The sequence below is a fragment of the Heterodontus francisci genome, chromosome 30 (genome assembly GCF_036365525.1).
Source record: "Heterodontus francisci isolate sHetFra1 chromosome 30, sHetFra1.hap1, whole genome shotgun sequence".
In the NCBI taxonomy this organism is placed as follows: domain Eukaryota; kingdom Metazoa; phylum Chordata; class Chondrichthyes; order Heterodontiformes; family Heterodontidae; genus Heterodontus; species Heterodontus francisci.
This window is the reverse complement of record NC_090400.1, coordinates 8,751,374-8,764,530: the sequence shown is the minus strand read 5'-3', so window position 1 is coordinate 8,764,530 and position 13,157 is coordinate 8,751,374. Positions and strand designations below refer to the sequence as shown.

The following is a 13,157-nucleotide window of genomic DNA, read 5'->3' as shown; positions in this document are numbered from 1 at the left end:
ACTCCAATGAATACAGACCCAATATGTCTAACCTTTCCCCATAAGATAACCCTCTCATCCTAGGAATCAGTCGAGTGGACCTTCTCTGAACTGCTTCCAATGCAATTATATCCTTTCTTAAGTAAGGAGACAAAAACTGCACACAATACTCTAGATGTGGTCTCACCAATGCCCTCTACAACTGTAGCAAAACATCTCCTACTTTTATATTCCATTCCCCTTGCAATAAATGACAATATTGCATTTGCCTTAATCACTTGTTGTACCTGCAAACTAACTTTGAGTTTTGTGTACGAGGACACCCAGATCCCTCTGCATCTCCGAGTTCTGCAATGTATCTCCATTTAAATAATATGTTGTTGTTCTGTTTTTCCAGCCAAAGTGGTGGTGGTTGCACTAGATAGTGAATTCGGCTGTTAGTCAGAGCATAAGTGATTTCAGGTTGTACTGATATAATTATCAAGCCCTGAGGTGCCAAACTAAATGTTTTTCAGGCCAACATGTTATGGTGCAGTACTGTTATTTTTGTGCATTCACTTGAGTCCTTTCCTACTGAAGATCAATAACATTGACATAACTTGAAATCTAGTGTATTTAGTGATTGTGTTGGTGTACAGTGCACATAACCTACAATGTTTGTTTCTCTGTTACACTTAGGAGAAAGTATTGCAGCGGCTGTGATTTGTTGAGTATCCATTATCCTCCTTGCTACGTAATGCCTTCACTGTGCTTGATACGCCAGCTAGTATTACTACTGGCAAGAGTAAAGCTTGGCTATTTATGAATTGAATTGATGGATTGAAAAGTTGTCTTGTAGATGATTACTGAAAATGTTTTTAAAAGTGAGTTTGTTCTATTTATAAACACCAGCTGATTTAACTGGAACTCCGGACTGTTTGAGGTCAATGGGTGTTAATTATTTAAATAATACTCAGAATATTCAGAATCTAAAATTGGTTGGCATGGCTGTAACAGGTGAATAAATTGAGAATTCTGTGGCATTCAGATTGGTTCGGTAATATCTCAGGAACATTTTAAACTCCGCTGAGCAATTGCTTTTATAGGAGTAATAACAGCAAAATATTGCAGATGCTGGAAATCTGAAATCAAAACAAGAAATGCTGGAAATACTCAGCAGGTCTGGCAGCATCTGTGCAGAGAGCAACAGAGTTAACGTTTCGGGTTCTTCAGAACTGACAAATATTTTTTTATTTATTTAGAGATACAGCACTGAAACAGGCCCTTCAGCCCACCGAGTCTGTGCTGACCAACAACCACCCATTTATATCAACCCTACAGTAATCCCATATTCCCTACCACCTACCTACACTAGGGGCAATTTACAACAGCCAATTTGCTGATCACCTGCAAGTCTTTGGCTGTGGGAGGAAACCGGAGCACCCGGCGAAAACCCAAGCGGTCACAGGGAGAACTTGCTATCTCCGCACAGGCAGTACCCAGAATCGAACCCAGGTCCCTGGAGCTGTGAGGCTGCGGTGCTAACCACTGTGCCATTAGAAATATAAAAGGTTTTAAGCAAGTAAAGCAGGGGTGGGGCAAGAGATAACAAAAGAGAAGGTATTGATAGGGCAAAGTCACAGAATAACTGACCAGAAGGTCATGGAACAAAGGCAAACGGTATTTTAATGGTGTGCTGAAAGAGAAAGCGTTAGTACAGAGAGGGTGTGAATGACTGTAAAGCACTCCAAGCACAAACATAAAAAAACACATTAAAAAAAACGAAGCAGTGGGTAAACACAGTGGAAACAAACTAAACAAAGTGAAAAGCCTAAAATAAAATATTCAAATAAAAAAGAAAAAATAACTAAGCATAAAAAGGGGACCCGTCATGCACTGAAATTATTGAACTCCGTGTTCAGTCTGGCATGCTGTAGTGTGCCTAATCGGTTAATGAGGTGCTGTTCCTTGAGCTTCCGTCGATGTTCATTGGAACACTGCAGTAATCCCAGGTCAGAGATGTGAGCATGAGAGCAAGGGTGGGGGATTGGTGTTGAAATGGCCAGCAACCGGAAGCTCGGGGTCATGCTTACGGGCTGAATGGAGGTGTTCCGCAAAGCGGTCACCCAGTCTGCGTTTGGTCTCCCCAGTGTAGAGGAGACCACATTGTGAGCAGCAAATACAGTACACTAAATTGAAAAGTGCCAGTACATTGCTGCTTCACTTGAAAGGAGTGTTTGGGGCCTTGGATAGTGAAGAGAGAGGTGATAAATGTCTTTTTGAGGGATATGTCGAACATTCCTTGTTCCAGTCCTACTCAGGCCCCCTCCCCCAACTCTTTTTCCGGTACATTGATGACTGTATCGGTGCCGTTTCCTGCTCCCACCCCGATGTGGAAAACTTCATTAACTTTGCTTCTAATTTCCACCCTTCTCTCACCTTCACATGGTCCATCTCTGACACTTCCCTTCCTCGACTTCTCTGTCTCCATCTCTGGGGATAGGTTGTCTACGAATATTCATTGTAAGTCCACCGACTCCCACAGTTACCTCGACTACACTTCACACCCTACCTCCTGTAAGGACTCCATTCCGTTCTCCCAGTTTCTCCGTCTCCAACGCATCTGCTCTGATGATGCAACCTTCCATGCCACTGCTTCCAATACGTCTTCCTTTTTCCTCAACTAAGGATTTCCCCCCCCCCACCCCCACCTTGGTTGACAGGGCCCTCAACCGTGTCCGGCCCATTTTCCCGCACCTCTACCCTCACCCTTCCCCTCACCCTTCCCCTCCCTCCCAGAACCACGACAGGATTCCCCTTGTCCTCCCTTTCCATCCCACCAGCCTCCAGATCCTCCGCCACTTCCGCCACCTCCAGCGTGATGCCACTACCAAATGCATCTTCTCCTCCCTTCCCCTGTCAGCATTCTGAAGGGATCGTTCCCTCCGCGACACCCTCATCCACTCCTCCATTACCCCCACCACCTCGAACCCTTCCCGCGGCACCTTCTCCTGCAATCGCAGGAGGTGTAATACCTGCCCATTTACCTCCTCTCTCCTCACTATCTCAGGCCCCAAACACTCCTTTCAGGTGAAGCAGCAATTTACTTGGACTTCTTTCAATGTAGTGTACTGCATTCGCTGCTCACAGTGTGGTCTCCTCTACATTGGGGAGACCAAATGCAGATTGGGTGACCGCTTTGCGTAAGCATGACCCCACGCTTCTGGTTGCTGGCCATTTCAGCACCCTCCCCTTGCTCTCATGCTCACATCTCTGTCCTGGGATTGCTGCAGTGTTCCAGTGAACATCAACGCAAGCTCGAGGAACAGCAACTCATTTACCGATTAGGCACCCTGCAGCTTTCCGGACTGAACATTGAGTTCAATAATTTCAGAGCATGACGAGCCCCCTTTTTATGCTTATCTTTTCTTTATTTCTATTTCCTTTTTTATTTGGTTATTTTATTTTAGGTTTTTCAGTTTATTTAGTTTCCACTGTGCTTACCCACTGTTCTGTTTTTTTTAAATGTCTTTTTTAATGTTTGTGTTTGGAGTGCTCTGTGCTTTAGTCATTCACACCCTCTCTGTACTAATGCTTTGTCTTTCAGCACACCATTAACATACCGTTTGCCTTTGTTTCATGACCTTCTGGTCAGTTATTCTGTGACCTTGTCCTATCAACACCTTCTCTTTTGTTATCTCTTGCCCCACCCCCTGCTTTACTTAAAACCTTTTACATTTCTAATATTTGTCAGTTCTGATGAAGGGTCACTGATCTGAAACGTTAACTCTGCTTCTCTCTGCACAGATGCTGCCAGACCTGCTGAGTATTTCCAGCAGTTCTTGTTTTTACAGGAGATTTTGTAAAGTGTGAAACATAGGCGGCATGAAACATGGTTAGCACCGCAGCCTCACAGCTCCAGCGACCCGGGTTCAATTCTGGGTACTTCCTGTGTGTGGAGTTTGCAAGTTCTCCCTGTGTCTGCATGGGTTTTCTCCGGGTGCTCCGGTTTCTTCCCACAAGCCAAAAGACTTGTTGGTAGGTAAATTGGCCATTATAAATTGCCCCTAGTATAGGTAGGTGGTAGGGGAATATAGGGACAGGTGGGGATGTGGTAGGAATATGGGATTAGTGTAGGATTAGTATAAATGGGTGGTTGATGGTTGGCACAGACTCGGTGGGCCGAAGGGCCTGTTTCAGTGCTGTATCTCTAAACTAAACTAAACATAAAATCATCTTTTTAAAAAAAAATTCTTCAGACTGTTCTTATGTATCTATTTCCTGTCTCACTGCGGCCTTTATGATCTTCAAATAAAATTCATCTAAAAATCCATGTAATCAACCCCTGTTGTCTGAATGTTTGGTACATAAACAATTGTAATTGATTAAAAAATTTGTACATACTTGGAGAAACACAGAAAATCTGTCTCTATCAAAATTCCAATCTTCCTCACTCGAGACAGGAGTTTGATGTGTGTTGGAAGAGAGAATTGAGACTAACCCAGTATGGCCGCATGCTGATGGAGTGAAACACGGAATTTTCTTTGTGTTCTAAACTGAATGGATCAATGCATTAAAATGTGTAGTGTCTGGAGACGGACCTGCAGGAATCTGTATTAAACGTTCAAATCTTGATGCAAATAGAATGGAAAGTAGGGAAGGCGCCTCAAGTATCCATTTTGTAGTTATTCCTAGAGATATACTATAATTGGATTTACCGTTCCCTTGAGCTCGTACAGCCAAGCAGATCAACTGCTAGACTGTTTGCAGCCGAGTATTAAATTAGCAAGGATTAATTAATGCTCCGGTAATCTGAAGCTGCAAGTGCCACACTTGTGCTGTGTATCCTCTACATCTTCCTTTCATTTTTTAAAAGTGCTACATCATATCATTGAACACTTTTTTCTTATTGAGTCGGCATATTCATTGAATGAGTTGCTGATGGGAACAAGTGCGGGATAGTTGAAATGGTGACTGCCCCTCCCCCTCTTGAAATTGGAGAAATTAATTATCCAAAGCAAATGGGTGATTTGGTGTAAGTTTACTGAAGTAGAATTACATAGAATGTACAGCACCATTCGGCTCAACCGGTTCGTGACTGACATCAGCCTTCTCCCACACTACATCTCACCCCTATCAGTATAACCTTCTATTCCTGTTTCCATGTGTATATCTAGCTTCACCTTAAATGCATTTGTATTATTCGCCTCAACTACTCCCTGTGAAAGCAAGTCCCACAGTTTCCCCTGAATTCCCTATTGGCTTTATTAGAATCTCAGAATTGTTACAGCGCAGAAGGAGGCCGGCTTTCAGAATGAGCAGTTCACTAGTGCCATTCCCCTGCCTTCTCCCTTTAACCCTGCACATTTTTCCTTTTCAGATAACAGTCTAATTCCCTTTTGAAAACCTCGAATCAATCTGCCTGAGGCAGTGCATTCCAGATCCTCACCACTCGCTGTGTGAAGAAGTTTTTCCTCATGTCGCCTTTGCTCCTCTAGCCAATCACTTTAAATCTGTGCCCTCTCGTTCTCAATCCTTTCACGAGTGGGAACAGTTTTTCCCTATCCACTCTGTCCAAACCTCTCATGATTTTGAATACCTCGATCAAATCTCCCCTCAGCCTTCTCCTCTTCAAGGAAAACAGATTACAGCAGTTGGGACTATCTTCATACCTGAAGTTCCTCATCCCTGGAACCATTCTCATGAATCTTTCCTGTGTTCTCTCTAGTGCCTTTACTTCTTTCCTGAAGTGCTGTGTCTGGCGACGCAGTACTCCAGCTGAGGCTGAACTAGTGTCTTATACAAGTTCAATGTAACCTCCTTGCTCTTGTACTCTATGCCTCTGTTAATAAAGTCCAGGATACTGTATGCTTTATTAACCACTCTCTCAACCTGTCCTGCCACCTTCAATGACTTATGCACATTTACCCCAAGGTCCATCTGCTCTTGCACCCCCTTTAGAGTTGTATCCTTTGTTATATTGTCTCTCCATGCTCTTCCTACCAAAATGAATGACTTCACATTTCTCCGCATTGAACTTCATCTGCCACTTGTCCGCCCATTCCACCAACTTGTCTATGTCCTTTTGAAGTTCTGCACTATCCTCACAGTTCACAATGCTTCCAAGTTTCGTATCGTCTGCAAATTTTGAAATTGTGTCCTGTACACTGAAGTCTAGCTCATTAATATATATCAGGAAAAGCAAGGGTTCCAGCACTACCCCTTGGGGACTCCACTACAAACCTTCCTCCAGCCCGAAAAACATCTATTAACCGCTACTCTCTTTCCTGTCACTCAGCCAATTTCGTATCCACGTTGCTACTGTCCCTTTTATTCATTGAGCTATAATTTTGCTCATAAGTCTGTTGTGCGGCACTGTATCAAATGCCTTTTGGAAGTCCACATACACCACGTCAACAGCATTACCCTCATCAACCCTCTCTGTTAGCTCTTCCAAAAAAAACCCAAGTTCGTTAAACATGATTTTAAACATAATTTCCCCAATGCTTGCATAATATATATTTCAGAATTTGAGTGTATTTACATTTTATTGTTGCCCAACAACTCGAGCATCACTCAAAGCGTAAATTGTGGAATGCCCTCAGCAATACCAGGCTAATGGCTGCATGATTGTGTATGGATTTGCCTGTACTTTGGTACTGGTACATTAGTCATTTATAATTGTACATTAACTCTAACAGCATGCTTTGTTATAAACCTTTGTCCTACCCATCCTGAGCTAAGAGTGATCTGTCTTCTTGCACAGATTTGTTTAGATCAGGTGATCAACGAACTCAAAGCTCACTTTCACTATAAGCACATGATTTATTTTCAGGTATCCCTGTTCCTCTATCCCACTTTTTAAAAAGAAAAGCTTCTTGAGGGAAGAGGAGAGAAAGGGAAACCTAAGCACTTATGAATTGCTAAATAAACAAGACCAAAGTCTTTCTACATGCCTGGTAGTCACATGATGCAGCAATAGTGGAGTTAATCACCCAGACATGATTTGACAAACTCCAGTGCTGAGCTTTGGGAACTATAGGTGCAAAGTCACCTGTTCCCCTCAAACAATCAAGAAAGTAGATGAAACTTTTTTTTAGTGATGATTATCCACCCATCTGGGGAAACTATTGCTTTAAGAAAGCTTGCGATTTTAAAAATGAAGCACAGCAAGTTTTAAAACTATTAAAGTTTGGATTTTAAGTAAACAAAGAAAGAACTTGCATTTATATAGTGCCATTCACAATCTCAGGATGTACTGAAACAATTTACAGCAAAATGAAGTACTCCTGATGTGTAGACACTGTTGTAATGTTAGGAATTTGGCAGCCAATTAGTGCACAGCAAGCTCCCACAAACAGCAAAGTAATAAATGAGATTTTTTAAAATTAGTTGAGGGAAAAATATTGTCCTGCTCATGATAAGAATTCCCTGCTCTTAGAATAGTGCTGTCATATCTTTTACATACACCTGAGATAGCAGACTTTGGTTTAACATTTCATCTGAAAGTACTTCTGACAGTGTGGCACTCCCTCGGTACTGCATTGGAATGTCTGTTTAGATTTTGTGCTCAAGTCTCTGGTGTGGGACTTGGACCCATGACTTTCTGACTTGGGTTAGTGTGATACCACCGAGCCAAGACCGACAACTCAATTATTTGATTTCTGCTTTTCTGTGGCTACACGTTTGACTCCACTGCTAAGCTGATGGGTATTCTGTGAAGAAATACCAGTTTAAGGCTGCAAAAACAAATCTTAGAGGTATGGTGGACACAGTTGTGAGAATTTATAATTCTGTTCTATTAGCAATTGTCACTTGTCATTTTTCCAGTCAGTTTCTCCCGCTTAGAGAATGACCTTGCTGTATCACTTTTAACTGCTTTCTTGCCAGGCATTTGCTCAGTTTGACGCAGAGGGAGATGGTACAGTTGCCGTGGAGAACATGTTGGAATCATTGAAAACTTCTGGTGGTGCCAATCTGCAGGGAGAATTGAGTCATGTGATTCGGCAACTGCAGGGATGCTCCCTAACTCCAGGTAAAGAGATACAGAAACAGAAAATGCTGGAAATACTCAGCAGGTCAGGCAGCATCTGTGGGGAGGGACACAGTTAATGTCCAAGTAAAGAAATGCTGACTACTGAATTGCAGTAATTACAAGTAGGTGAATTTTCTGATAATTCTTCATCAAAAGTCAGAACTTCTTGATATTGCTGGCTCTTTCATAAAGTTAGTAACCCTTGTGTGACCTGCAATTGCATCTTCATATCAGTGCTAGTATTTTTATTTTTTGCATTTTCTCTCCACTTGCTGAGGTATTGGTCCATGAATTTTGGCAGGCTGTTCCATTGTGCAGGCATCACAGCCAAACATGGTTCCTTCCACATGCACATGCTTGCTGTTAAGAGTCACTGGAATATGGGAACCCTGGCTTGTTTTTTTGTTTTCCCCTGGCCCAGTGGTGCTGAGGCTTCTTGTCCTGGCTAAGTTCAGCAACCCCAGTGCAAATTTGGAACTCCAATTGGGCTTGCAGCAAACTTGTCATTCATTCCAATGTTTTTTTTCAAAGATGTTTGTACCTGAGGGCTCATCTTTCCTTGATATCCTTTGTTGTGCCATCGTGGAGAATCTTTTGCCATTTTCTTTCCTGCTGCAAGCATCATGCTCCCATATGCCAGTTGAGCTACTATATTTTTAGATGAGCCTTTCGGGAATCCTTGTATCTTCTAAACTGACCAGAAGAGCATTTACCAAGCTTCAGCTTTCTATAGACCTTCTTGGTGGTCTAGTATCAGACATTTGGACCAAGCGAACAGCCCATCTTGGCTGTGCCTTTACTATTGTCCCTGTGCCTGGCATATTTGCTTTTCTGAGGGTCTCAGTGTCTTGTGCCACCATCACATTTTTGTGACTGGTCCAGCAAGTGCTCATAACATAAGGATGTTATAACTATTCATTCCCATCATTCCAAGTATTCCAAATTTTCAGTGAATACTTAGCTATTCTATCCCTGTCTGATCTATAGATTCTATTAACTAGACACCGTTGTTGAGTTATAAATATCATCATTTTGAAATTAAATGTAAAATATTGGGTTAGCTTCACTACAGTTAATACTGTTATTTTGCATATACCAGCTGGAGACTAGCATCTGCTTCGAATGACAGGAGTTAGCCAGCCGAAGCACACTATGTGTGCTTACCTACTCACTGCTCTCTAATTGTTGGTTACATTTTCAGCATTAAGAAGAACTGACTGGAAAGTTGGCTATTTGTCAATGTTTGAAAAAGTTTAAAAATGAAGTTTACAAAGTTCTTAGACGATCTAATTGACTGCCTTCAAACTTCTTGGTGTTTGGGATTGTACTATTGCTATTATTAGGGTACCTCTTTGTCAGCTCGTGATCCAACTAACTTTGTTCCTTGGTTTTGCTGTGCACTTTGCGATGATGGGAAGTTGTTTTAGGCTTCATAAATTGCATGGTGTAACTTTTTAATTAACTGCATGGTTGCTTTTGTATGTATTTATCTCTCTTATTTTCTTCTCCTAGGATTTGTTGACATCTTTTCAAAAAATAAGGAACGCATGGGTGTTCATGCTGCAAAAATCTTGCGTTTCCTCCACAGGAACAGAATTCCAAGTAATGCAATCCCATTCCCCATGATGGACAGTTATAACAATATATGTGCCATGCGTTCTTCAGTTCTGAAGGATTGTCTAAAGCAGCTGTTAGAGAAAAAGAATGGTAAGATGCTAGGTCTTTAGTAGCACTAATGAGGCTTTTTAAAATGTCATTAAACTGTTCAACCATAGTTTTCAAAAGAATAAGGGTTTTGGATGTTCAAATGTTTTTAATTAAGCTGCTTGCGAGGATAAAACAGCTATGTCTGTTTAGGCATTTAGTATTGTTTTGTTTTCCCACATTACTCCTCCTTTGAAGGTGCTTGGGATCTGACTCCAAAGTCTCTGGAAACTCATTGCCTTTCATAAGTGGCAGTAAGGCTTAGTTAAATTAGGCTTACTGACTGAGATAGTGTGGGAATTGAGTTCTTATTTACACAGCATGCCTGGGACAAGCTAGCCAGTGCCATATAAGAGGGAGCTCCATGTAACTCACTCAACACTCCTAGAATAATCCAGTTTCTTGAAATCCTTTTAAATCATTTCATCTACATAGGAAATTCCAGTAAATATGGCAGTTCTTGAAGGTGCCCAGTTTCTGTTGTAGACAGAGCAGATACTAGGCGAGGTTACAATGCTTGGTTGGGTCATATTTGTTAGGGAAGCTATAAATCTCGACACAACTTGTTGAAATTGGCTTTTGTAAAAGCTACTTGTTGGTGTTTTGAATGGAAGAAATCATTTCTCTAACTTTGACCTGATGGATAATGAGTAAAATGAACTTGAAAATGTCTGTAGTGATTGTCGCATATAATATCGCAAGTTGAGAGGTGTCGGCTGATAGAACCTCCAAGCATTGTACCCATCGGCCTGGATTGTACTTTAGTTGACTAACAGATTGGGTGTTGCTGTGACTTAGGATGGCCACCCTTCTAGAAGAACTTGTGGAAAATAATAATCTGTCATTAACTGCTTGACATCTGGTCACTGGGCTACTAACTTTGGCTTACCTGCTACTTGGGTGTCAAACATCTAAACTCAATGTTTGTAATGTGGCATAGGAGAATCTGTGAGATAATGAGACCCTTCCAATTTGTTTTAAATCGTTGCATGGACAGACTACTTCAGATAGTTTTATTGCCTGAATAATTTCCCTTTTTAAAAAAAAATTCTGTTTCAGCATCCTGCATTATTCTGTGGTTTAACTGTTAGAGCGGTTTCCCAACATTAAAAGAAAGACTGAGTAACCTCCTGAGACATTGCTTGGGGCGACTGCCTGTGTGCAGAATACAGTGAAGGACAAAAAAAAATCAAATGTATGCAGCGAAGGGAATGAAAGAACAGGCAAGGAAAAATGGGAGTAAAAACAATAAAATAACGTGAGCACATGTGTGCATAAGGCACACGCGTGACTGAGTCTGTAAAGTAATGACATGGGGAGTCAGACCAGGGGAAGAAATAAAGTTACAGGCAAGGAAGCAAAGTGAATCCCAGGCCATCGTGATGAAGCTTGGACTCTGAAAAAGAAACATGAATGCGGAATACCCTTGAGGCAAATTTAGGAATCACTCATAATTTTAGGGGATAATTGTTACATTTTCATGGATTTAATCATCCAATAAAGGATTGTATTCAGTTGGGTCAGAAATCAAACTGGTAGCACAAATCGTTTTGGGGAATAAAATACTGTGATGAGGTTGAAATTGCAGCCTTCAAATTCACATTTCAGCAAATCAGCATACTTGAGCTGCTTATTTAAGCTGAAGGGAAGTGTGATGCTTGCTTTTTTTTTCTCTCTCTCTCTAGAGACATAATTAATTTGCCTCCTTACTTACTTAATGTGTGGTGTGCTATGTGTAAAACCATATTATGTAGATGCATATTACAGGATCAGGCATAACTCTGATTCCCTGTGACTGAATAGCCTTATGACAGACATTATCTAGGCTCGTGCATGTTGCCAAATTAATACCGGGTAGATATATTTTAGTGGAGCAGCTGACATTGGGGAAGGTTTTGCTTTCCATGTCCAGTATTTTCAATGAAGTTCATTTTGTTCATTTCAACTTTGAACTAAGAGTTTAAAATTCATCTGTGGTTGATTGTTTACATCTTGAAATTAACTGGCCGCGATGTACTTTTAGATTCAAATGTCATCAGGGACAAGAACAGTGATGTGTATGATGTCTGCGAAAGGTTTTACTATTTTATTTTGGTCTGTAATTTTGTTTTATTATTTATTCTGCTGCGGTTCTAAAAGTCACAAGAGAAATATGCAACTTATTCAATGTAATGATATCTGACCCCCAATACTCACAGGGAAGCTAGTTGTACATGAGGGAGAGAGAAATGGAGGTTATGATATGGTTAGATAAAGTAGCGTGGGAGGAGTCTCGCGTGGAGCATAAATTTTATGGGCCAGACTAATGTGTCTGCCGTTAAGTTAGACTTGCCGCTGCAAATTTCAGCTTAAAACATTTTTGCCCACTTAGTTGTTAATGTTTGTGCTAATAATGGAGCAAAGAGCAAAGCACCTGGGACGTGAGTGAACAGAGCAAGCAACTATGTATCTCCTTAACCAATCAGATTGAAGGACTGCAAAATAAATAGCACAAGGACTGAACAGGAAATGTAAATTGGAGTGGGTGAGTTCAGGTTGAATCAGGTACAGAAAGAAATATTGGATAAAGAGAGCGAAAGGAAAAGTAAACCATTTTTGAAATTTGACATTTTAAAAATCTGCAACAACTGTTGCTACCTGAAGGAATGCGACTCCACACTTGTAATAATTCATTTTCAGTGCCAGAGACATTGTTTGGCATTATTTAACAATTATCACCTTGTTAAAGGGTACATGTAATGATGAGCCTTAACTCTCTGAGTTTAGTTTCTGTATACTGCTCAAATGCAGCAGCTGCATGGCATTCAATGCTTTTCAATGGTGAGGCAGACAGCGAAATGCCATTTTGCAAAGTGTTATGATCCTGTAGGTTTTTTTCCGGGAAGAATGCAGTGTGCCTTTAAGGCTGGAAAAGGAGCCATACTGCTTTAAGAACCAGCAAGCCTCAGCAGTTGGAGAGAGTGCATTTTGGGTGCCGTTGGAGCCAGCCATTCGTAGAGGGAACCAGCCAGCTTCAAAGAATGCATCCTGGTTACCTGGCAACAGTCATTCAGAGACCAAGGACCAGATATTCAATGTTGCAATTATCTTTTGAACTGGCTTTTTAGTTGAGACAGACTGTTCTAACGAAGAAGCAGACATACAGCGGTGTTAGCGCCTGAAAGGAGAGCTCTCAAACCATTTAAACTGAAGGAAGAGAATTTAGTCTGTCTATTACACTCTCAAAATTCTAAAAGTCAAGCCAGAACAGAGATCTCTGATAATTTAAACTGAAGGAAAGGAAGTTAAACTGACCGTCTTTATTCTTCAAAAATTCTAAAGCCGAATTAATTTATTAAAAAGTGTTTGCAAGTTGTTAATTGTTGAAATTCATCGCTGGAAAAGGAGCAACAATTTCAACTTCTGAATTATACTACGGACTGTTCTACAGTTAAAGAACCTTTTTTCCCCTTCGGGCGGC

General features: G+C 41.1%; 1 protein-coding gene across 1 annotated transcript in view; it reads left to right on the top strand.

The window, feature by feature from the left end:
* zzef1 (zinc finger, ZZ-type with EF hand domain 1) overlaps positions 1-13,157 on the top strand; it is a 305,676-nt gene that overhangs the window by 15,831 nt on the left and 276,688 nt on the right. The window contains 2 exon segments of the mRNA XM_068010068.1: positions 7,849-7,993; positions 9,506-9,700. Coding sequence (XP_067866169.1) covers positions 7,849-7,993; positions 9,506-9,700 — 340 coding nt within the window.